This window comes from Pelodiscus sinensis, chromosome 28 (genome assembly GCF_049634645.1).
Source record: "Pelodiscus sinensis isolate JC-2024 chromosome 28, ASM4963464v1, whole genome shotgun sequence".
Lineage (NCBI taxonomy): Eukaryota > Metazoa > Chordata > Testudines > Trionychidae > Pelodiscus > Pelodiscus sinensis.
In genome coordinates, this window is record NC_134738.1 from 15,310,178 (window position 1) to 15,334,559 (window position 24,382).

The window sequence follows — 24,382 nt, forward strand, 5'->3', positions numbered from 1 at the left end:
AGCCATGACCATGTGAGGGAAGTTGGTTTGTTTGCAGAGACCCTGCTACAAGCTGCCCTTCTGGCCCTCACAAACCACCTGGAGTTTTATTTTGCTGTGGGTAGGTGTAGAGAAAGCAGGCAGAGGGGAGATTAAATTCCAGAGGCTGGCAAGCGTATCGTGGTGTACAGCCTCAGCAGTGTTAGATAAGGTTGTTGTCCAGTGCCTGCAAACGCTACCTTATCCTGGAGGAATGTGCATCTAATCAGGGTGGCACACAGCAGCTGTCACAGCACCCGAATTGTCACACACACAAACCTTCCAGCAAGGAGTGTTCTGAGCCAGGATTTCATACATTTGCATCCTACGTGGTCAGGATAAAGAGCCAGGCAAGAACTTGAATCTTTTTACAGTTTATTTTAAAAAGCCTCTATACACACTACATCAAACTCAAATGGGAGTATTGTAAACTAAGTACGTTAGGCTACTGCAGAGACACACTGCAAATACTTGAGCGTTCATAGCAGCACTCCAGTTTCAGCTCTGCAGGGCACAGGGATTGTTAGAACATAAGAACGGCCAGACTGGGTCAGATCACAGGTCCACCCAGCCCAGTGTCCTGTCTGCCCACAGTGGGAAGGAACACAACAGGGAATCCTCACGTGATCCCTTCCGTCACCCACCTCCAGATTGTTGGTTCTGGGAAAGTCCCTCTTACACTACAAGGTAAGACAAGCACTGTAGATCTCCCTACGGGCTACGTAGATTTCTCCCTAAAAGTAAATTTGCTTAGAGCTCCATGGTCACAGAATAAATATTAAATAGTCGTTGTGCATGTCTATACAAGAAAAATAAATACTCGCAACCTGGCTTTATAAATAACTTCCTACAGCTGCATTCCACCGAGTGCAAAACGAACGCTGGTCTGTGGGATTCTTAGTTAACGTGTAAGCTTACAACAGTGCACGGTGCTAACATGCTAAGTGTAGAAAATGTCAAGGCAGACACTATGCAGCCTATTTAGAAACCAAGACCAGATACAGATACTCTGAAGAGGGAGAGTAAGTACACACTAAATCTGAGCCAGTCAGGTACCAGAGTTCCTGCCTCAAATCCGGGTCAGTCATACCCCACAGCCAGAACTGGTTGGTTAGTTGGCTGCTCTGTTAGCAAAGGGTGTAATATAAATGGAATGGAAAGCCAGCGCGTCTGGCTCCCTTGGCACTAACAGTTCAATAATCAGCTCTGCTCAGGGATGGGTGTTGGGATATTGCAAAATGCCTTGATCTACATTCTAACCCTGTCATGGAACCAGAGGGGCACAGGTTGCGGGTTAAGCTGGAGCTTGAGTGTGTCTTAAACTCAAGTCTCCTGTTCAATCAGAAGTAGTTTCACTGAAATTATCACGCTATAGAAAAGCTTAGAACCACCAGTACTGGACCCTACTATGCCTAATCTGACAAGGCGACCGCTCTGGATGTCACTTAAACAGCTTCTTCTGTGGGCCTTTCAAGGGTTGCCTGCAGCAGCAGATCTGATCTGTTCAAATAAGAAGGGAGCCCCCTCCTGACGGGATGGAGACCTAAGTGCCCATTATTGAACTTCATGTAGCATTAAAAGTCTGAGCCTAGTCAACAGCAGCCTCCCTTATATACTATCTGTCCATTTCTTTACCAAAAAACCCACATGCAAGTTTCAAATAACACATTACAGGAGCTCATCACCTCTGAGGACAAATCTAAATGTCAGGTGGGTTTCTGGCAATCCCTCAAGCTGCAAAAGCTGCTAGGGGTTAATGCTTCTGAGGGGCGTGGCAGTGTCCAGCCGGCAGCAGCTGACAGCAGTTGGGGTGGCTGTGGTAGCCAAGCGCTTGCGTAGGTGGTTGGCAAAGTCCACCTGGGTCTGGGAGAGGACTTGGTTGATTATCGTCTTCGGCAGCCAGCCCTGTGAAAGAAGTGCGGGATTGTGGTTATGGAGGTTGGGATTGGAGGGGGAGAACTTTGCAGCGATACGGGCCAGTGAGTTCGGATGAAACACGAACCAAATCTTTCTGCTCAGAAAGAGCTGGCCCTTTTCCCGCTCCACCCTGGGAATTCCTTTGCCAGGGGAGAACGTCTCTGAGCCAGCTGCTCACGACTCCCTAGCCTCAGACAGCGTTCATCCACTCCCTTCCCTCCCGGCGTCTGCCCTTCCCATGGGCACTTACCTTCAGGTCAATGCTGAGTAGCCACGTTAATTGGGTCTGGGAAGGATCGCCAGCTAGTGGACGGAGCACCATGCATGTGGGCCCGTTCTCAGCTCTGGAGAGAGGCAGAAAAGCATCACATTAAGCCCATGATTTACCATCCCCAGGGGCCATCTTCTGTAGCAGCCTCTGACGGCAGGAGAGTGGCACTGCCGCTCCCAGGCTGGGCTTTGCTACAGAGCAGCACGGATGCTGTGGGGGTGGGGTTGCAGGGGGCTGCCCTGGGGCAGGGTCACGGCTCCAGGAGGACTTGGCCAGCTCTCTCTTGCTGAGTTACGTTTCTCTACCCTTTGACCACTCTCTTAAATTCTGTGCTTCAGTCCTTTATTTCACCTGGGCTGTGCCCACGCCTCCCTTGAGTGAGTTGCCTAGAGCCATGTGTGAGGTGCCTGGGAGGTAGGGGCATTTACTAGACACCTGCTAGGAGAGGAAGGAAGGGGAGTACCAGTAAAAAAGCGGTGCAAAGGGCCAGAAGTAGGCGTCCTGCCTTCTAATGGGGATGAAGTAACACAGCAGCTCCCTCCCTGAGGGTCCGTCACGGAGCCATGTCGATTTGTTTGTTCGGCAAAGGGAAATGAAGCTGCGATTTAAATAATCGCAGCTTCATTTCAATTTAAATGGCTGCCCCGCTCTGCCGATCAGCTGTTTGTCGGCAGATCAGGGCAGTCTGGATGCTCCCCTGCCGACATGAAAGCCCTTTATCGACCTCCCTGGTAACCCTCATCCTACGAGGCATAGCGGGGAGGTCAACAAAGGGCTTTCATGTCGGCAGGGGAGCGTCCAGACTAGCGCGCTGAGCCGACAAACAGCTGATCAGATGTTTGTCGGCTCAGTGCGGCAGCCATTTAAATTGAAATGAAGCGGCAATTATTTAAATTGCGGCTTCATTTCCCTTTGCCAATCAGCCTAATCTACAGGCTCCATCGACGGAGCCATGTAGTTTAGACGCACCCTGAGGGCCGAAATGCTGTTGAGGCTTTGAGGGCCATAAAGGGATGTGATGGTGGGCGCGACGCAGGAGGGCACAGGTCCCTTCTGGTCTGAAACGTCACGCCGTGAAGGAAAGAGCTTCCTGCTGTGTGGCGTTTCAGGCCAGGAGGTTGCAGGAGAGTATCTAGCCTGCCCTCCTGCATTGCCACAGGCCAGCCGCTACATCCGGGTGGAGTATAACCCGCTGGCCTAAGCGGGACTGGGGCCCAAATCAGATCAAGCCTCCAGGTAAGCCAGAGAAGGGGAGAAACCAACACCACCTCGTGGCCACAGGGCCGAGAGCACCAGCTTCTGGGCCTTGAGTCCTGGTTGTTTCATAAGTGCCCATGGGACAGCGCAGGGCTAGATAAAGGGGGTGTTGCAGACTGCAGGATTTCAGTCCGTGTCCCCTCTGCCTGAGGCCCCTCCATTGGCAGAGAATCACAACGGGACAAGAGAACGGCTGTACGAGGTCAGCCCAAAAGTCCACCTCGCCCAGTGTCCTGTTTTCCATAGTGGCCAACGCCAGGTGCCCAAGAGGGAATGAACAAAACAGGGAGTCTCATCAAGAGATCCGTTCCCAGCTTCTGGTAAACGGAGGCTGGGGCCACCCTCCTGGCCCATCCTGGTTAACAGCCATTGAGGGCCTGTCCTCCATGAATTTTTCTAGCTCTCTTTTGAGCCTCGTTACAGGCTTGGCCATCACAACATTCCCTGGCAGGGAGTTCCACAGGTTGGCCTGTGTTGCGTGAAGAAAAACTTCCTTTGGTTTGTTTTAAACATGGTACCTATTAATTTCATTCGGTGAACCCCCCCCCCCCCCAGTTCTTGTGCTGTGGGAACGATAACTTTTCCTTATTCACTTTCTTCACACCAGCCATGATTTTACAGACCTCCATCCTGTCTCCTATTAATCTTCTCTTTTCTAAGCTCTCCTCATGGCAGCTGTTCCAAACCCTCGTCAATTTTGTTGCCCTTTTCTGTACATTTTCCCACACCCAAGCAAGCTTGAAATGTACAAGACCGGCCGGACTCCAAGCTAACAGCTTTTCTACTGGTACTTTTCCTTGTGCCTTTCTCCCTCCCCACGCTCCGTACCTGGTACATCAACTACTCCCGGGGCAGGCCCATGTACCTGAACTTGCCCTGCTCCAGCTGTAATCCCCCTGAGCGCGGGATGGCTGTGGCCCCTTGCATTAGCCCCCCCCCTCACTCTGTACTTGCGACGTGTGCCCGTGCTCACTTGAGCAGAGCTACCGTGTGTCCATCCCCCTGAGTTGGGAACGGCCTCTCCCCCACCCTGGGCAGAGCCACCCGTTCACGTCCATTCCACGCCTGCCGGTCGGGCTCTGTACGAAGCCGGGTGGCGCCGTACCTTATAAATCCCTTCTGCTCTGGCATTGCGCCATAGTGTGTGGCCATCCCCGCCAGGACGCACGTAGAGCCGCGTCTCCTAGAACAGCGGACGCTGACGAAGTCCCGGGGCCCCACCACGTTGCCAGGCGTGGCAGCAGCCGTCTCGTGGGTGATCACGGTATCTTTCCCGATCTTTTGGAGAATCTGCACCGGGACAGTGGCGGCATGAGGCAGAGCCAGCGTACCGGGGCTGCTTACACAACCGTAACAGGCAAGAGCCTGGAGGGTCAGGGTGTGTGTGTCGGGTGCTGCCTGGAGTCCCAGCTAGCAGCGTGACACGACCTTGCAACGAATTTAAAACAAGTGCTGTGCCTTCCCCCATGCAATGTCTCCTCCCTTCCCCCCGCCCCCAGACCCAGACTGCTGCCTTTGGCGCCGTGATCCTGTTACGCTGAGGGCGGGCTGTGTGTGGCCAACGAGGGAAATGCATTTAAGGGTTCAGCCAGGACCATTTGAGAAGTGGCTGCTGGAATAAAGTAGACCCTTCGGCTGCAAGCGCGCCCTGTGTTCCAGGAGCGGCTGCGCCGGCGGGGAGAACGTTGGACCTGGGGGGGGAGTGGCTAATCGGTTAGACCCCAGCACAGTCGTAGCTTCCACGTATGAACCCCAGGCCACTGGGGTAAAGAAACGGACTGCGCCCCTCTGCAGACACCTTGTGGCTATTGCCAAGCAAGCTCCACGCTAACGAACTTCGCTCTAACCGAGATGCATGGTGCTGGGCGCCCTTCAGCCCAGATGGACGTATCCCTCTGGGCACAGATGTGCACCTGGTTTTCTGCTTGTTATTTTTCAAGGTTTTCCTATATTTCAGCTGTTATTGGGAGGGAAGGAGGGTGCTGGGGGGCAGGGCCTGGGAGGGGCATGCTGGTGTGGGGGTCCAAACCATGGTATTCTCGGCTCAGAGGCAGAGTAAGGTGGTTCGAGTGTAGCTGACAGACCCTTTGGCTTTAACCCTAAAAGTCCCTCTCCAGCAAGGCCCGGGTTTAAGTCCTTGGCTGAGCCCAGGCCAAAGCAAGCTGAGAACGAATGTGGTGGAGCCCCCACCTTGATTTCCTTGATGCTCGGATTCCAGTCTCCCATCTGCTCCATTCTCTCCACCAACTCCTGATACACAGAGTTCAAGGGCTGCTCCACAACCACCTCGAGCCGGAACACCTTCCCGACGTCGGGGAGCACCTTGCTCAGCACTTTGTCCCCGTTCTCCTGCAGCAAGACGGAGACCCCGGCGTTAACATTCCCAGCGGGCGCATTTAGGCAAGGACAGGCTAGAAACCCCGCCCCCGAGCAGAAACCCTACCGCCGTGGTCTCCGTTTTCCAGCCGTCCTGCTCCCCAAGGATGCGCAGGGATTTCTGAAGGGCTTCCTCTCCCTGCTTGATATAGGTCATCTCCACTTCGCTGAAGGGCTTCTCCTCCAGCAAGGAGCCTGAAAGGGGTGAGGGGTGGGGCTTTTACTTGGGCATGGAAGGAGTGCTGGGGGCAGTTCCCTCCTCTCACCCGGCCGCTGGGGCACTTTAGTTTCCTGCCAGCCTCTTGAGGGACTTGGGCCCCAGTCTTGCTCCCATTGGAGCCAGGCGCAAGACTGTCCTACCATGTTCCCTCTCATCGCTTCCATCCATGTGCGGAATAAATTTTATGTGCACCGAGGTGTGCGCACAAAACCAGCATTAGCCGAGCTGTGGGCGCTCTACTCATCAGCTGGGTGGCATTCGCCCAGCTTAGAGGGAACACTGGTGTCATAGGTTTGAATGGCACGGGATCCCCACCCCCACCCCAGCTTGTCACTGTACATTGGCAGACAATGGTACTTACTGAGCAAGGAGCTTCTCCTACGGACTTGGCTGATCCATTTACTGGGCCCAGGGCCAGCAAAGGTGAGTTTGTCCAGCCCCTGGCTGAAGGCAACTGCAGCCTGTCGTCTCAAGCCTTGAAAGGAGAGAGCGAAATTGAAGTGAAAAGGCTTATGGGTTTCACAGCTTCACTGCGTGGGCCCCTGCTAAGGTAACAGTAAAACTTCCAGGACAAATTTCTTCCCAGTCAGACCCAGGTTGATTTTTTCTTTAATTTTTCTTTACTTTCCACCCTTCTGTGCATCTACAGAAACGGGTTCTCCTCCTCGCCACACAGGGCTACAGCAGCTGCATTTGGCTTGCTGCAAGAGTGGCAGGCCTCAAAAATAAACCGGATCACCCCTTTCCCTATGGAGTGTAACAATTTTATAGGGAGACCATGTGTGGAGATGGGGCTTTGCAAAACACACGGGGGCATGGGGCTAGCCCCAACAGAAGGAAGGAAGACTCCGTCCAAGCTTGCAGAACTCCAGCCACAGAAATGACACATGGAATCTAGCCCTCAAATTGTCCCCTAGCCCAGCACAAGACCCAGGAATCCAGAAGCCAAGAAGCGTCTGGTGGAAGTTACTTTCTCTGTACGGCACTTTGGCCACGAGCAGTCTGGAAAAGAGCAACTGGAGAGGCTAAGCTGCGGCCTTCACCTGTGAGCGCTTCAAGGCAGGGTGCATGTTTCAGCTGCACAGAACGGAACGTTTACAACAGCCTGCCTGGAAACACAGGACTGTTCTAGGTTCAGAAACAGGCGTAATCTCCCTCCTCACCCCGTAGCGCTAGTCGCCTGGCAGCCAATAGAGGAGAGGCTAATAGAGCCTAAGGCTGGAATCCATGTGGGCACAGGGCAGATCTTTAACTCCGAGGGGACTAACAGTTTACACCAGCAGAGGGTCTAAGCTGCGTAACACGCAGCAGGGAGTTCCAGTGATGCCTGCTGGCTTCCTGGCAGGTAAGCGCTCCAGGCAGGGTAGAACAGAGGTGCCTCCAGGTGCACAGAGCTTAGGGCATTCGGGGGCTGCAGCCAGAATAAGTGTAACGGAAATAAACATCACTGCTCAGCGCAGGCCCTTGGAATCGGCCAGTCCAGGCCACAGCAGTGGGGCTGTCCAGCCAGCCTCCCCCACCCCGCCCGGCCCCCCTCACCTGTCATGTTGCGCAGATGCCGGTAGGAGATTCCGGCGCACAGCTTGAACGTGGCAGGCAGCATCGTGCTGGTCTGGTGGCGGCTGCTTCTGCGGGCGACTCGGCGGGTCTGTGCTGCGAATCGCCTCCCGCACCGCCTTAAATCCTCCAGCTGAAGGATGCTGGTGTGTCAGCAGCGAGATAAGACAAGACATCACTTGCCCAGGCCTGCTGGGGGCCAAGGCCAGCGCCTCTCCCCACGCATCTGTCATGTGGGCAGCGTTAGGAGAGGCAACGCTGAGCAAGGGAACAAACCTCCCTGGGCTACGTTAACCCTCGGCAGCCCGGCCCGCGGGCCGAGCAGCTGGCCGGCCCTAGTCCCAAGCCAAGGCGCCCGCTGATCAGTTAGTGCCACTTGCCAGCTGCGTGGCCTGGGGGCGGGGAGCCAGGGGGTTGGGGCGCCGGGCACCGTGGCTTGCAGGGGTGGGGGCCAGCGACCCACAGACGAATCATTTGGGGGGCTGCACAAAAGTGAGACGCACCCTCCCCCCCCAACAAAAACGCCTCACAGACGTGCCCCCCGAGGGCAGAAAGACCCTCCCCACGGTCCCCTCCCACACCAGCGCCTGGGGGCAGCCTAGCAGATTTTTGTGGGGCCTCTCTGGGCTGGGGCGTTGGATGTGTGTGGGGGGGCTGCTGGGAGTGGAGTGTTGGTGGGGGGTGCAGAAGCAGCTTGGGGATGGGCAGGTCTGGGCAGGGGGGAGGGTGCTGGAGCTCTAGCCCCCCACGGGAGGCCACAGGTCTGGAGTGCCAGGTCCAGCTCCCTGATCCTTGGGTGCAGCAGCCACGGCAGTTAGCCAAGGGCGTCTGGTCCCCCCAGTGGCTTACGGGACTAGGCCACAGAGCCTGCTGGGTGCCAGAGTGGTCCGGAGCCCCCTGTATCCACGTGGGCCGTCGCAGGGGCGGGCAGGCTGCCCGGTGGGGGGGGCACTGGCGCTTTTCCGTGGATCGGCAGGGTCAGGAGCCAGTGGTGCCGCCAGCCCTGGTCCCTGCTTGTCCGGTCCAGCCGCGAGCCCGTCTTCCAGGGGCTTAGCCTGCAGGGCGAGCAGGGGCCGGTCTGTCCGCTCAGCCCCGGCGGGTCCCATGTGGACACTGGGCATGAGGATCCAGCCCCGGGCGCAGCCCCAGCTGAGGAAAGTCACTGCGGAGGGGGGCGTTAAGGCAGCAGTCACTGCGGGAGGGGGGGGTTAAGGCAGCAGTCTCTGCGGGGGGGGGTTAAGGCAGCAGTCACTGCGGGGGGGTTAAGGCAGCAGTCTCTGCGGGGGGGGGTTAAGGCAGCAGTCACTGCGGGGGGGTTAAGGCAGCAGTCTCTGCGGGGGGGGTTAAGGCAGCAGTCACTGCGGGGGGGTTAAGGCAGCAGTCACTGCGGGGGGGGGTTAAGGCAGCAGTCACTGCGGGGGGGTTAAGGCAGCAGTCACTGCGGGGGGGGTTAAGGCAGCAGTCTCTGCGGGGGGGGTTAAGGCAGCAGTCTCTGCGGGGGGGGTTAAGGCAGCAGTCACTGCGGGAGGGGGGGGTTAAGGCAGCAGTCTCTGCGGGTGTGAGCGGGGGGGAGGTTGGACCCCTGGTGCTCTGGAGTGGGCCCAGCCCATTCCGCACAGACCTGCACCCCCCGAAGTGCCCCCCCCCATGCCGTGAGCTGGAGTCTGCGCTCAGCAGCCCCCAGTGCACCCTGTGCAGGAGGCCGGGAGCTGCCTCCATGGCTCGGGGGTCCCACGGCCCAAACCTGGCCCCCGCTGGAAGCCGGGCGGGGTGGACGGAGGGATGCTACACAGACGGCTTGCACAGCGTGTCGTGGGCTGGGCTGGGCTTCGCCCACCCTGCCAGCCGAGGACACAACCCGCCCCACAAGGCAGGGCAGCCTGGCCCCCTGCGCAGGGCAAAGCGCAGGAGCTGAACCCTCCAGGACACGCGCAGCTCACCCAGGCAGATGCCACGTGGACAAGCAGCAGCGCTGCGCTTTTCTGTGCCCCTGACGCCATACTGCTCGGGGGGGGGGCAGGACGAGCATCCTGCTTTACAGCAGGGGAAACTGAGGCACCGCAGGGAGGGGGCACCTAACAATCCACTAGCTGGGGCCGGAGCCGGACACCAAGCCGGAGGGTAATTAGCCACTGGCACCGGGGCCCACGGGCCGTGGTGGAGTCTCCCTCACGGACCATTTTTAAGGCTCTTCTAAGAGCCCTGCTCTGGGCCTGCTTTGGGGGCAGTTCCTGGGTCCGTGTCCTACTGGGGGGCCAGACTGGCCAATCACAGCCCTGCCTTCCGGCATGGTGCTCGGCGCGCCCCGGAACAGGGCCAGACACCCAGCCCCGAGGCATCAGCCGGGCCGGTCTCTCCTCCCGCGGGGGGTCGCTCCCTGAGGGGTGGGTGCGCTGGCAGAGACCCGATAGCACTCAAGGCTAGGGTGACATTTCCCAGATGAGTTACAGCCCGCGAGACAAAGGCTGAGCAGAGCCAGTGAATCACCAGCTGCTTCCTTTGACGTCAACTTTCGTACCCTTGTGCGGTGGGCCTGACCTTCCCGCTGGATGTTGCAAGAACGGGCCAGGCATGAGGTCAGCCGTTAACCCCAAGTCCGGCCTCGCGGCCAGCGGCGGGGGGGGGGCTGGGGCCAGGACACCGGGCTGGGACTCAGGAAAACTGGGCTCCGGTTCCCCTGACCGACGGGCCAACCGCAGCCTGGTCACTTTCGCTTCGCCCCTTGGCCCTGCCCCAGCTACGGGCCCTGGTAGGGAGCCCCCGCCTCGCACTCCCCTAATGCAACGTCTGAGCGCAAGCGCACGCCCCTCATCAGCCCGGAGCCTCATCGCCGCCCCGCACCCGCCCGCCCGGGGACACAGGTTCCCCCCAGGGCGACAGCCCAGCCGGCAGCTGGCGGGAGCAGAGGCCTCGGGCCAGGGCAAAGCCGGGTGCAATTCCACACGTAGGCACCGGCCGCTCAATTCAAAAACCAATCCTCTGTTTGGGCAGTGGAAACTGACCAGCGCACGTTCACCCGCCCCCTCCCCGCAGGGTGTGTGAGCAGCTAACGTGCCTCCCCTTCCCCCGCTAGCGGGCTACCCCCTCCCGCTGTCATTGCCGGCCTGAAGGCCGTGGCACAGAAACAAACAGCCTTGTCTATCATGCGAGATAAGAGACTCGCGCATGGAAGGGAGCGATCAAATCAATGAGCCAGCGCTGCGACCGCATTAGGATCAAGTGTTTTCGTGCAGGCCGATAAACTATCACTCCTGGCTGGAGCGTAGCCCGGAGCTGGCCTGCCTCACCGCACTGCTCAGTTGCGCTCCCCTGCCACACTCCGGGCCCCTGGCTGCCGCCGCGCCCGGGGCTGCACCGTGGCCTGGCCCACCACGGCGGGGTGGCTGCCGGGTTTTCCCCGCGCCGAGAGAAGGGTCGTGCTACTCGCTGGCAAGGGTTTGCACAGAAAGGACTCGCCTGTTTGAGCTGCAGGCTGCAGTGCCGCAGGTGTGACGCGTCTGCCGAGAGGGAGGGCGATCGGTGTGGACAGTGACCAGGGGAGTCAGCCACAATCCCTCGCGAGCGACCCACAGGCCCCGTTTCTCCCAGGAAGACTTTTCCCTTCTATCCCAAATTCGGAAGCGTCCCCTGGCAGGGTTGCGGGCTGGGGCCGTGTTTGGTTCGCCGCTGGTGGACACAGGGGCGGGGGCACACGGCCATTTTTCTGTCAAATATGAAGAATTTTTGTAATGAAAACGTTCCTACCCAGCTCTGAAAAGGCCAGGCCTTTGCCGCTCCGCTGCCAGCGCCCGCAGAGGTGCACAGGCTGGGCTAGAGCCCTCGTTCTGTGCAGTCCCTCTGCTCCACCTGCCCCCAGCCCGTCGGGAGGTGGGCCGCTGGGCTGCAAGGCCCTTTGGGCTGGCCCCGGGGGGCCGGTCGGGCGTCCAGCTCTGCTAGTCGCAGGCGTCTGAAAGATTTTTTCCAACAGAAGCAGAATGACACGGCCCCTGCCAGGCGTCACACGGCTCCATCCTAGCGCCAGACACCACCCGCCCAGCCACAGCGGTCAGCCGGGCAGGTGGAGGAGCGAGGAGGAATGGAAGCTGAGGTGGAGGTGGGCACCAGCTTCCCCAACGCTCCCCCTACGGCGCCACACGCCTCAGGACGGTCCAGTCCCTGGCGGTGGCCCCAAGAGAGACCAGGCTGGCCGGGGCGGGACGTTGCTCCAGACCTGTGAGTGAACCCCACATGCCCTGGACACAGCCGCAAGGAGAAAGGGGGACGGGGAGGTGGCCACATTTGCAGACGACACTAAACTGCTCCAGAGCGTTCAGCCCAAAGCAGCCTGGGACGCGCGTCCAAAGGCTCTCACCAAACAAAGGGACTGGGCAACAAAATGGCAAATGACTTTTAATGTTGCTAAATGCACTTTGGAAAACATCAGCCCGACCCTGCCTCCCACGTGGGGGGCAACTGAGCTAGAGCCACTCGCGGGCGCAGCGGCACGGTGGCTAGCTCTGGCCCGCAGCCCTCAGTGCGCACTGGCAGGCACAAACGCAAACAAGATGTTCGGAAGCATTTAAAAGGGCTAGAGAATAAGCCAGAGACGCTCTTCTTGCCTCTGTAAATCCATGGGACGCCCACAGCTTGAGCACTGCGCACAGACGTGGGCGCCTCATCTCAAAACAGATCGCTTGGCATTGGGAAAGGTTCGGAAAAGGGCAACAAAAATGATGAGGGGTTTGGAACAGGTCCCAGCTGAAGAGAGATTAACCAGACGGGGATTTTTCAGCTTAGAAAAGAGGAGACTAAGGGGGGAATATGATGAAGGTCTCTAAAATCATGAGTGGTGTGGAGAAAGTAAATAAGGAAAAGTGATTTACTTGGTCCCATCTCATAAGAACTGGGGGGGGGGGGGGGGTCACCAGATGAAATTAATAGGCAGCTGATTTAAAACAAACAAAAGGAATTTATTCATCATACAGCGCACAGTTAACCTGTGGAACTCCTTGCCAGAGGATGCTGTGAAGACCAGGACTTTAACAGGGTTCAAAAAAAGTTAAATAAATTCCTGGAGGTTAGGTTCATCAATGGCTGTTAGCCGGAATGGGCAGGGGTGGTGTCCCCGGCCTCTGTTTGTCAGAGGCTGGGGATGGGTGACAGGAGAGGGATCCCTGGGTGATTCCCTGTTCTGTTCATTCCCACCGGGGTGTCTGGCACTGGCCACTGTCAGCAGACAGGGCGCTGGGCTGGATGGACCTTTGCTCTGGCCCAGTCCAGACGCTGTTATGTCCTTAGAGCATAGAATCATAGACACCTAGCGCTGGAAGAGACCATCGAGTCCAGCCCCCTGCCCAAGGCAGGACCAAGCCCAGCTCAATCCACCCAGCCGGGGCTTTGTCAGCTAACACATGCCTTGTAGAATCCAGGCGGTGGCACTCTCCGTGGGGGCGGTCCGTGGCTTACTTAGCTGGTACCGTTAAAACGAGCAGGCCTGTGGCCCCTGGGCCTAACAAAAGCCGGCGTATAGTATCACACGCTTGATACCCTGCGGCACTAGCTGTGGTACCCCGGGACGGCGCTGTCTGCAAGGCCCCTAGGCTCCGCGCCAGCAGCGCTGCGGCCGGGAACAGAGCGTCCAAAGGCAAGCGCCCGTGTCACAGCTGCCACAGGAGCCACGTCCTCAGAACGCCGGAGCTGCAGGCAGAGCGGCAGGGATTCTTGGCGTGGCCAGGGGAGCAGCCGTGCTTGCAGGGAGCGCGCCCATACTCAGCGAGCAGAGCGCTGTGCCGGGGGTCACAAGGACACCCGCCTAGAGGCAGGGCCGCATTGTGACTTCGTGGCCCTCGCCACTTTTGCCTTCATGGGCCCCTCCCACCATAATAATATCAATAGTAACAATTATTTTTGATATAACTTTAAACATTTCAACATTTTATTTTTTTCCTGCTTTAGGCAAAATGGAATAGATTTTTGTTGGCCCTAAAAGTTTCGTTTTTTTCCTGATGTGAGAAAAAAATTAAAACATTTTCATGGGCCCCTAAAAGTATCGTGAGCCCTAGGCCCTGTGCCTAATGGGTCAGTCGGCCCTGCCTAGAGGGGGCCACTGAACCCTTCATCATCCCCAGAGGTGCCGGCCACAGGAGGTGACTCACGGCCCCTGTGTTTGCTACGTGGTGGCTCCCAAAAGCAAGGCCGCTGCCCAAGGACACGGCTTTGTTTAGAGATGGATCGAAAACCAAACCCAGCAGGGCAGAGCCAGCCCCGCCGTTCCTGGGCCCAGACACTCGTTTTGTCTCTGTACCACGTGGCAGAGCAGCGGGGGGGAGGGAAGGGCCAGGATCCTGGGGTGGGCTGGTCCCTGGGGGCCCTGCACCGATGCAGGCAGCAGTGGGATCATGGGTGCGCCAGTTGAATGGTGACAGGAAGGCAGGTCGGCTCACCGCACGCCGCAGCCACCCATTTCATGTCCACGGTGCCGCTCCCGAGGCAGTGGGAGCCTGGGGCTCTTGCCAGCTGGGCTGGGATTCCCAGAGCCCCAGGCTCCAGCCAGACCTTCCCCTGCATCTAGGAAGCGGACTGGGCAGCCGCTCAGCGCTCCGGCCTTACGGACACGTCCCATTCCACAGAGCACCACCCCAGTGCGAACCACCCCTCCAGGGGCCGGCGTTTGCTGCAGTGTGGCCTGCTCCACAAGGTCCTTTCACTGACTCCTAGAACCAGCAGAGACCTCACGAGGCATCAAGTCCAGCCCCCTGCCCTCTCGGCAGGACCAAGCACCATCTAGGGCAGTGGTCCCCAACCTTTTGAGGTTGTCGGGTGCCAGGGGGCGTGGCCGTTCACCCGCCGTGCGCCAGGGGGCGGGGACACTTGCGTGCCCGGGGGCGGGCCCCCCCATAGCTGCATGCCCGGGGGTGGGCCCCCCCCATAGCCACACGCCCGGGGGCGGGGCCCCCTCCAAGAGCCGCGTGCCTGGGGCCGGCACTCCCCCGCCCCACCCGCAAGCGCCACGTGCCCGGAGCCGGCGCTCCTCCCCTCCCCCCGCAAGCGCCGCACGCCCGGGGCCGGCACTCACCGTGCGCCATGTGCCCGGGGCCAGGCCAGCCCCGAGCACCTGGCGGGTGCATGCAAATGCCCCCGCGGGCGCCATGGCGCCTGTGGGCACCGTGTTGGGGACCACGGATCTAGGGCATCCCTGACAGGTGTCTTTCCAACCTGCTCTTGACTATCTCCAGGGCTGGAGATCCACAACCCCCCTAGGTAATTTATTCCAGTGTTTAACCACCCTGACTGGTAGGAAGTTTTTCCTAATGTCCAACGTGACCCTCCCTTGCTGCAATTTAAGCCCCTTGCTTCTTCTCCTAACAGAGAATAATTTTTCTTCTGCTTCCTTGTAATAACCTTTTGGGTGCTTGACAGCTGCTGTCATGTCCTCCCCCCCCCTTCTAATTTCCAAGCTAAACAAACCCAATTCCTACAGCTTCAGGGGGGGAGCCAAGTTAGTCTGTGAAAGATAAATGTAAAAAACAACCAATAGTTTGTTGGCACTTTAAAGACGAACAAAACATGTCGCTGGGATCGTGAGCGTTCGTGGGCACCGCCCACTCCTTCAGATGACCCACGAACGCTCATGATCCCATCTATGGCTACGTCTACACTGCCGGCTTCTTGTGCAAGAACTGTTTTGTGCAAGAGTTCCTGTGCAAAAAATCTTCCACAAGAGCGCGTCCGCACTGCCGTGTGCTTTTGTGCAAGAGCATCCATGGCAGTGTAGACGCTCTCTTGCGCAAGAAAGCTCCCATGGCCATTTTAACCATAGGGGCTCCTTGTGCAAGAAATTCATGTTGCTGTCTACACTGCCCTCTTGTGGGGCGAGGAATACCGCTTCCGGAAGAAGCCCTGTTTCCAATGCTGTACTGTAAATGTACTTGCGCAAGAATGCTCGTGCAGTGGAGACACCCAGCAAGTTTTTGCACAAGAATGGCTGTTCTTCCACAAGACGCCTCCAGCGTGGCCGTAGCTTCCCTGTTTTGTTAGTCTTTAAAGTGCTACTAGACCAGGGTTTTTTTACAACGTTATCCAATTCTTTCAGTCTTTCCTTATAGCTCATGTTCTCTAGACCGTTCATCATTTTTGTTGCGTTCGCTGGACCATCTCCAGTTTCTCTTTCCTTTAACCTCTTTCCTTTAACCTCTTTTACCCAGGCTTTTATTGGTTTTTCGGGGGGGGAGTGTCCCTCCCCTTGAGGTGTTTTAGCAGGTTTTATGTCCCCCACACTTTGGGGTCTTGTATTTTACATTATACACGTTTACTTATTGTGTTTTTAAAATGTTGTCAGCCACCTCGAGTACTTTAACTAGAGAGGCAGGGTAAAAATATTTTAAATAAATAAATGTCCTGAAATGTGGTGCCCAGCAGTGGACACGCTACGCCGAATCGGGCCTAATGAGCGCAGAGCAGAGCGGCAGAACGACATCGGGGGTCTTGCTCACAACTCTCCTATGGATGCCGCCCAGAACGATGTTTGCTTTTTTGGCAACAGTGTCACCCTGTGGACTCATGTGACGGACCGGGCCGTGTCTGGGCACAGCTGAGGGCGTCCGCTCAGGGTGAATTGCTCGAATCCGGGGCTCCTTACAGCCCCCAGACTGGTGACCTTTCCAAACAGGCCACAAACCAGTCCCACAGAGCGCTTCAGCTGCCTGCCTGAAGCCTCCCGAGCAAAACCCCTCCGACACCCCAGCAATATCTGTGCCCCAGATGGCCCCGGGCCTATACACAGGTGGGGGGTCCTAGCACCCAATCCCACCTACCCCGAACAAGTTCTGTCCGGTTCCAAGAAACCAGCCACAGATCTCTGGTCAATTTACCCTCTGGACCTTACCCACAAATCACGCTGGGCCAATCCTTTAGCATCTAACAACTAAAGGTTTATTAACACAAGAAAGAAAAGCCTGAGAGTAAGGTTATTAAAGTACAGTACGTTACATGCACCGAATCTCCCAGTTCTCGATGCAGGCTCTAGCAGAGATGTTGCAGCTGCTGGTTTAAAAGTTCTTATTGCACATCCTACGATCAGGATGGGTTCACAGGTCTTCCGGGCTCTTCAATCCCTGCAATGCTGCCTCTGGGATGAAGTGCTGAGCTGAGAACAAAATGGCATCAACCGCATGGCCTCTTTATACCTCCTTCCTGGCCTCTTCTCGTATGCAGCAAGTCACCTGGTCAGAGGCCAATCTCTATGTTCCCTGCTGGCTGCTCTCAGGTGACAGCCCCTATTTTTTTGGGTGTGTCCATAGCCCATTGAGAGTCATTGTTCCACAGGGCTTTGCTACTCAGCCTGTCCATAGCCATGCTCAACCACATTCACAGAAATATTCAGCTTCCACACAGATTACAGATTCCTACCTACACACATAGACATTATACACTCACATAAATAGCGTACAGAGGATCAACAAACAATAAGCTCCCATTCAATACCCCACACGGCCCCCTTTTATACCAATTTCTGGGGCCAGCACCCCCACCTAGGGGTGCAGCAGCGATCTGGCTGCTTCCCTCCAATTTGGTAATGTGACACCTCATATTTAGCTGGGGCCACTATGACCCCAGGATCCCTTTCTGCAGTATCCTTCCTAGGTGGCCCCGGCCCCGACTGTCGGTGTGAATGGCTTGGTCCTCCCTCGGTGGAGTGCAGGTTCACCCAAGCCTCTCCCGGGCAACGTGCCGTTTCAGTGACAGACAGGGTGCGGGCTGGCCCCCCACACGAGGGCCTGGTGATGCAGCAACAGCCTGGCTGGCGGGTGCTGGGAGAAAAGCCGCCCCGGAGACGAATTCAGCAGCGCCAGGCTGGAAAAGGCTTCGACCGGCTGTCGGGTTTGTTTGGAGCCAGGTCAGCCCCTAACTCGGGGCGCACCAGGGAAAGGCCTGGGCACGCTGCGGGCAGGCGTCACCCCAGCAGGGCTGACAAGTCACAGAGGGGCTCCGAGGCTGTGCCTGCTAAAACAGCCTCGGTGCGGCTCCTTGTCTCTCAGCGCCCCGGGACTGCTCGCTGGTTTGCCAAGAAAGGCGGTTCGGTGACTTGCCCAGGGCCCTGCGGGACGCTTGTGGCAGAGAGGGGCCAGCCCACGGGGGTTACTGTGGGACCAGCCACTCTGGCCCCTGGTGAATTATCATTTCCGTGGCCCCTGGGGCCATTCCCAAGCTGAGCCCCCAGGGGTCTGGTGCAAACTGGCCTTTTGTTCAGCGCCCGGCAGCAGCGGCTGCGGTGGGAGGGCCGGGTAACCGGGAAGGGGGGACGGATCCGGCCAGGAAGGGGGGGGCGCCCAGCCCGAGCCCACCCGCACACGGAGCCGACGGTTCGCCGGCTCGTTTGGTTTCCAGAGCAACAGGAAGGGAGGCGATTCTCCCGGTTTGCAGGGAGCCGCCGGCCCTTGGCGAGAGAGACGAGGGAAGGGCCTCGTGGCTGGACATGCACGATCCTCAGCGGCGGCGCCAGAGCGAGAGGTGGGTGCCGGCACCGCGGGCGGTCACACCCTCGCGGGGGCTAATACCCTGCCGGCCCGGGACACAGCTGGCTGGCTGCTTGTGTGGGAAGGGGAGGCCTTCCTGGGAGGCGCACAGAGAAGGGGATCCCCGGCCAAGCTCAGCATGGCCTGTTCTCTCAGGGTTGGGGGGGCACCATGGGGAGCCCCGAGCTGCTGCCTTTTCTCTCTGCAGGGGCCGGTGAGACCATGCTACCCACCAGGCCGCGCTGAGGAGGTGCCAGCGCCCCCCAATTCCCGGCTACCATGAATCGCAGCGAGGGGGTGGGGGCCGGTCCCCGGCTCACTAAGAACATGACGTGGTCCCCTCTGGCCCCGGAGGCGCCCCCGTGGGAGTCCCACACCATCGCCGTGGTGGCCATCTTCTGCTGCGTGTGCCTGCTGCACTTATCCGCCTTCCTGTACGCCATCTGCTTCCAGAGCCAGGGGCGCTCCCGGCCGGCCCCCCGCCAGGCCGGCCCCGGCCCCGGCGAGAGCGAGATCGCCACCTTCCAGCCCTCCTCCTCCGCCCCCGAGGCGCCAGCCAGGGTCTGAGCCGAGGGCAGCGCCGGCCCCTCCGCAGAGCAGCCCGAGGGCGAAGGCAAAGCTCCTGGGAGGCCAGAGCTGCAGGGAAGCGGCTGCTTGCGATGGAGCCAAGACGGTGGCCATGGCGGGGTTCTGGCCCTGCCAAGTCTCCGGCGGGAGCACGGGGTTTAGGGGCTTGTCCATTCTGAGCTCCGGCCAGTGCAGCCTCCCTGAAGCCTGCCCAGGCCCTGTTTGCACCAGTGCCACCCAGAAGGGGTTAAATCGTGGCTCCTCGTGGCCCTGGCTTTGCAAGGGGGCTGCAGCGCCACGCCGCCATGGGCCGGACACTGAGCTGCCCACAGGCCCAGCAGCGTCTCGTGCGTTGCTGAGCTGCTGGAGCAGACATGGGGGGAGACCGTTCCACCTGCCCCTCCCTGTGCCCACTGCCCCGGCCCCTCTCCAGGGAGGGCAGCAAAGAGCTGCAGACAGCCTGGGATGCAACCCCGGGTCCCGCGCCACGTCCCCTCCAGTTATTTCCATCCATGAACGGAATAAATGTTGTGCTGTGCACGGAGGCTTGTGTGGATGTGCACCACCCATGGAAACATGCTGCCGGCTGGGGGCAGCTGCCCAAGCACCCAGCTCACAGAGAACCCTGCTTCTGAGACGCTGGGGGAGCGAGCCCAGCTTAGCCTGGGGCCAGGGGCTGGGGGGCAAGGCCCGGCTCGTGGAGCTGACGGGGGCCAGGGTTGCTCGTGGGGGGCTTTTCCCTGGCTCGCCCCGCGCTGGGCGGGGGCTCCGGAGACTCAGGCCCCCTCTCCCGGCTCGGCCTCGACTCTGCCACCGCCCGCAGCCCTCGCATTTAGGCCTACGGGGCCAGCCCCAGTCCCGGGAAGCCCGCGCCCCTCCCCGTGTTCTCCAGGCGCCGGGCACGCAGCTCGGTTCCCCCCGCCCGAGCTTTCAGCCCCGGGGGGGGGCAAAGGTCGCAGCACCCCCCTTGCGAGGGGCTTCCCCGCCCCACGGGCGCCAGCGGGAGAGCCCCGGTCCCACTGCCCCGTCGGGAGCCCCCGGGGGCGGAGGCGAGCCGGGCCCGCCCGCTGGCTGCGTGGGAGCCGCGCCCGGAGAAGGGGCGGCGAGGACCGGCCCCCTCCCCCACGGCAGCACGGGGGGGGGGGGGGGGGTCGGAACCCAGCGCCCCGCCCGTCCCGCGCAGGGGGGCTGCTCTCCAGCCTGGGCAGCTGGGGACCCCGGGGCAGCGCTGCGCCTGCTCGTGCAAGCCGCGTGCAAGGAGTCAGCCCCCCCCCCCCGTGCACCAGGGCTCCCCCCCCCCCCGCTTGCAAGATCACGGCCGCCGCGTCCTCGGCTGGACTCCCAGCTGGGGGGGGGGGGAGGAAGGGGGGGCGCTCGCACCAGGCTGGGGGGCTGGGCTGGAAACCCGCAGCCCCGCAGGTCTCCCCCCTGGGGCCACCTCGCGGCCGAGGGAGCGCCCTGCACGGTGGAGATCCAGGGAGCAGGGGGGGCTGGTTTCCTTCCTGCTGGGTGGGGGGGGGGGGGGGCGCAGGACGCAGCTCAGGGCTTCTGAGATCCCAGGAGTCCTAGCCCATGTCCCCTTTAATTTTTTCCATCCATGTGCAGAATAAATTTTGTTCTACACCCTGGGGATTGTGTGGATGTGCACCACCCGTAGCCACACCTGCTGCCAGCTGTGGGTGCCCTGCTATTGTGAATGGCTCATAGGCAGCCAGCCCAGTGCTCAGTTTTCAGGGAACACTGGACCAAGCTGTGCAAGTCACCACAACCCCCGTGCACTGCAAGAGAACCAACAGCTTCTGCCTCGAGCACAGCAGCAGGGGCCGCTGCTTACAGCAGATTTGGTTGCTTTGTTCCTCTTAAGGAACAGTCCTGCCCTGTGCCTCAGTTTCCCCCAACCACCTTCATGAGATAGTAACGATGGCCCCGCCCCTCATTGAATGCTCTGGCAGCCACGGCTGAGCACTATGGAATGTTATCACTACGGCAAGTGGCCCTCGGGAGGCGCTCACTCTCCTCCTGGAAGATTTCTGTGTATTGACGTGAACTCAGTGCCAGGCTGAAGTTCGGTTCTGTGCACCCCTTACTGTATGGCTTTGACAGCCCAGGGTGGCTGAGAAGTGAGGCAGGAAGTATCCTACGCACACACAGCGTTCATAACGCCAGGGGAAGGTGCGCTGTGTTACTTGTGGGGCACAAAACCTAAATATTCCTGTAGAGCTGGAAGGTACAAGGAAGGGCACAATCCAAAAAATAAAAATTGACCATGCATGTAATTTCAGTGGTTTACAAAATGGAAGGGGGGGGGGGGGAGAGAGAAGAGAGGGGAAAAAAGAAAAACATCCTAAAATATAATCCTGTAATTAAATTACAAATTAGAAAGTTGTAAAAGCTTGCTACAAAAATACAGCGGAGTAAGAGACGTTCTCCTTGGCCAGGATAAAGTGACATCCATTTCTTCCTCTGAGCAGTTGGATTTTTGTTTAAAATTCCCCCTAAAAATATCCCTGAAACACAGATGTGTAAAAGTCACCCCAGGGCTTGGAGCACCAATTTAGCTTTAAAATGTACATCCAGGCATTCACCAGACAAGTATTTACAAACCTTTTACAAATGTACAAACCCAAGGGAATACACCAGAGCTAGGAATTTACAGTGTAAAAAATCCAAAGCCTGTGGCTGCTGGAAGGAAAATACAAAACCGCAGGTGTCCTTTGGCAGGGGAATACAGTCTCCTTTGGAATCCCAGGGCTGATCGCTGGCACAGCCCGCACGGAGCAATTTAACAAACCCCGCAGCCATGGCCCGCGACGCCGGTGTCCTCTCTGCTGAGACACCAGTGGCGATTATGTTCAAGCAACTTTCTCTGCCCAGGCCCAGGATCTTGGTCCATTCTTCCAAAAGGCCAAGCAGGAATGAATTGGGGATCTCGGCTGCTGCTCCAGGAACAGGCGACAGCACCTGAACCAATGCTACCCGCTTCATTTATACCACAGGCATCAAGCTGGGTTTTTCAGAGGGACGCTCATACCACGGCGGCCCGATTCACGTGGTGCTAAAGGCAGCGTCTCACCGACCGTAACAAACATTCGGATCAGCGTGAACAAGTGCCAGTGAAAAACTCCTGGGCTGGTTTTACACCCTCCTCCTGCCGCCTCTGCAACCCGGGGCGGTGAAACAGGCCACCGCCAAGCTGCCTCATTCCTCCGGCCACGCTGGCCAGCGTGTGTGGGCAGGAGCACGGCCCCTGCTTGCAGCCACTGCGGGTCAGTTACTGCTGGAGCCAAAGCAGCCAGGGATCGGGGGAGCGGGGGGTTAAAATTCAGGTTGAGGCTGCCAAGCAGCCTAGAGGCTTTAGACACTGTCCTGACAGGTTTGCGCTGCCAGCCAAACCGCTTGCCAAGACCAGGGCAAAGAGATCTGCACCAGCCCCGGCCAAATCCAAACCCCACCCTCCCCCAGGCACCCTCCCCTCCTACCTTTCCGCAGGACCAGCTTTTTCCTGCTGTCCAAGCCCCTGGCCTGCCTTTAGCCTTGGCTCCCCCTGCAGCGAGCCCTTCCCTCGGGCAGCCTGCGTCGTGCCTGGCACCGCTCGTGTGACGACCCAGAACCAGCCTGCAGGAACCAGGCGCCCCGCCGCGCCCCGCGGCTCCCTCCCGCCCCCCAGGGAGCAGCAAGGCGGCAGGTCGGCTCCTCTCCGCCTGGCCGCGCGGGCGTCCGTTACTGCAGCCCCAGCTCCTAGGGCCCGTTGTACCAGAGAAACCTTTGCAGAGGGTCCTGCTGGAGGCGATGGACCCGGGGGTGGGGGGATAGCAGGGGGCCCCTGCTGCAGCTCGTGAGGTCGGTAGCACCAGGCCTGGCTGGGGGCTCCTTTCCCTGCCCAGCCTTAGGGAGTCGTGACACCAGCCCCGGGACAAGAGGCACCCAGGCTGCGTTCAGGTTGTGCTGAAGTCTGAGCGCCCGGGCTCGGTGCCGTGGGGCTCGGGCTGGGCGGGGCCCATGGCAGGTTCACCCTCCCCTGCAGGTTCCACCTGCTGGGCCCGACGGTCACGTTAGCACCAAAACCACGGAGAGCCGATGGGGGCCTGGCATGAGGCCCGAACAATACGAGGATGGCCCAAGCCAGGCCTGCCCCAGGCCCCTGCCAGCCCCGCACGCCACGGCCACCTGCCAGCCCTGCCCCAGGCCCCTGCCAGCCCCGCACGCCACGGCCACCTGCCAGCCCTGCCCCAGGCCCCTGCCAGCCCCGCACGCCACGGCCACCTGCCAGCCCTGCCCCAGGCCCCTGCCAGCCCCGCACGCCACGGCCACCTGCCAGCCCTGCCCCAGGCCCCTGCCAGCCCCGCACGCCACGGCCACCTGCCACGCAACTCTGGGGGCAGCTCCCTGCAAGCCCTTCCCCACCCCGGGGCCCATGGCCAGACGCTCCCCTGGGGGGTTGGAGGGTCTTGCTCTCACCTTGAGGCCAGGCTATGGGCCAGGGTTGTAGGTGGCTACACACTAGGCAGGGGCCGGCGGGGCAGATTCTGCAGGACACACACTTGGAGAAGGGAAGGGCAGGGCAGCGAGCCGGGGGTGGGAGGAGGGGGGGTTGGGGCACCGGGCTCTTCCCTGCGTCTCCCCAACAAGCAGGTGGGGGTGCAACAGCCTGGTGGCCTTTGTGACGCCCAAGCCCCACTCTGTTGCTAGGGGGCCTGACTGCCACCCCAGCCTGGGCTCCACTGCTACTCGGCCGCTGACACTAGCCCCACATGGGGCCCCCCACTCCCAACCCGCAGCCCAGCTGGTGCCCCCAACGCCAGGGGTGGCAGCCAGGGGGAGAGGTCAGTTCCCTGCACTTTGCCTGCACTTTGGCCATTTCTGTCCTTGAGCAGGCCTGGCCCCGGGGGGCAGGAGGGGGGGGCCTGGGCCTGCTCTCGGGGCTGCGGCTGGACCAGGAAAGACCCCCAGTGGGACGTAAAGGAGCAGAGCAGATGCCCCGCGCACCCCTGAGCAACCCCGAGAGGGCAAGGCCAGCGGGGAGCACCCTCTGGCCAGCCGCGCCCAGGCAGGACGTGCGGGGGGGGGAGGGGGGCAGATCGAGGGAAGCTGAGCCAGGCCCCTGCTGCGAGGAAGCTGCTGGCGACGACCTGCAGCGACACCGCCCGTGTGCACCCAGCAGCGCGAGGGCGGCTCCCTTGTGCGCCCGGTCCGGCACACAGCCGTGCCAGGGTCCTCCCGGGCAGCGCCCTGCGGCTGAGGTACGGCGTGTGCATCCAGGGGGCTGTCCAGGGTGGCTGCATCTTGCCCCTGGGCCCGGCCGGGCAGGCGAGGAAGCCGGCCCTCACCCCCGCGCTGGCTCCCGGGGCCCGTCCCCGGCGCCGCTGTGAAGGCAATGGCGGCAGCTCCACGCCCGCCCGCGGTGGCTCGACCGGAGCAGGGTCTCCGTGGCGGCGGCGGGGTCAGGACGGCGCCTGCGCCGTGGCCCGGCCAGGGCAGGCGGAGTGGGCGGCCGGCGGATGCGAGTTCACGCTGGCGCTGAGGTTGGAGCGGGCGCTGGTGCTGATGGTGTAGTCAGCCGGCTGCGGGGGAGAGAGTCTGAGCCACAGGCGGCCCCACGAGAGGCCTGGGCAGGCCACGGGGCAGGGGCTCAGCAGGGCAGGGGAGGAGGTCTCAGGGCTGCCCGCACGCCCAAGCCCGTCCAGGGCCGGTTGAGGGGGTCACTGG

General features: G+C 60.0%; 2 protein-coding genes across 5 annotated transcripts in view; both read right to left on the reverse strand.

Moving 5' to 3' along the window:
- Positions 1-380: 380 nt before the first annotated feature.
- STAR (steroidogenic acute regulatory protein) lies at positions 381-7,832 on the reverse strand. The gene is made up of 7 exons (XM_006134039.4): positions 7,599-7,832; positions 6,421-6,534; positions 5,907-6,034; positions 5,654-5,812; positions 4,569-4,753; positions 2,186-2,279; positions 381-1,923 (listed from the first exon to the last, which is right to left on the reverse strand). The coding sequence occupies exons 1-7, from the start codon at positions 7,660-7,662 to the stop codon at positions 1,765-1,767; spliced, it is 903 nt and encodes a 300-aa protein (XP_006134101.1). The 5' UTR covers positions 7,663-7,832; the 3' UTR covers positions 381-1,764.
- Positions 7,833-20,925: 13,093 nt separating this feature from the next.
- Positions 20,926-24,382, reverse strand: part of LOC102462222 (G protein-coupled receptor kinase 5-like) — a 37,052-nt gene continuing 33,595 nt past the window's right edge. For 3 of the 4 annotated variants that reach the window (XM_075911044.1, XM_075911045.1, XM_075911043.1), the window contains exon 16: positions 20,926-24,237. In XM_075911044.1, coding sequence (XP_075767159.1) covers positions 24,118-24,237 — 120 coding nt within the window. In that variant the 3' untranslated portion in view covers positions 20,926-24,117. The remainder of the gene's footprint in view (positions 24,238-24,382) is intronic. The other variant, XR_012897993.1, reaches the window with a different exon arrangement.

Bases quoted from the DNA above. Each gene is read 5' to 3' on its own strand.
- STAR (XM_006134039.4), bottom strand. From the start codon at position 7,662: ATGCTGCCTGCCACGTTCAAGCTGTGCGCCGGAATCTCCTACCGGCAT. The intron at 4,754-5,653 runs GTGGGGGCTCCA...GTCCCGGTGCAG, and splicing joins CGAGCATCAAGGAAATCAAG to ATTCTCCAAAAGATCGGGAA. The intron at 1,924-2,185 runs GTAAGTGCCCAT...CTTCTTTCACAG, and splicing joins TACTCAGCATTGACCTGAAG to GGCTGGCTGCCGAAGACGAT.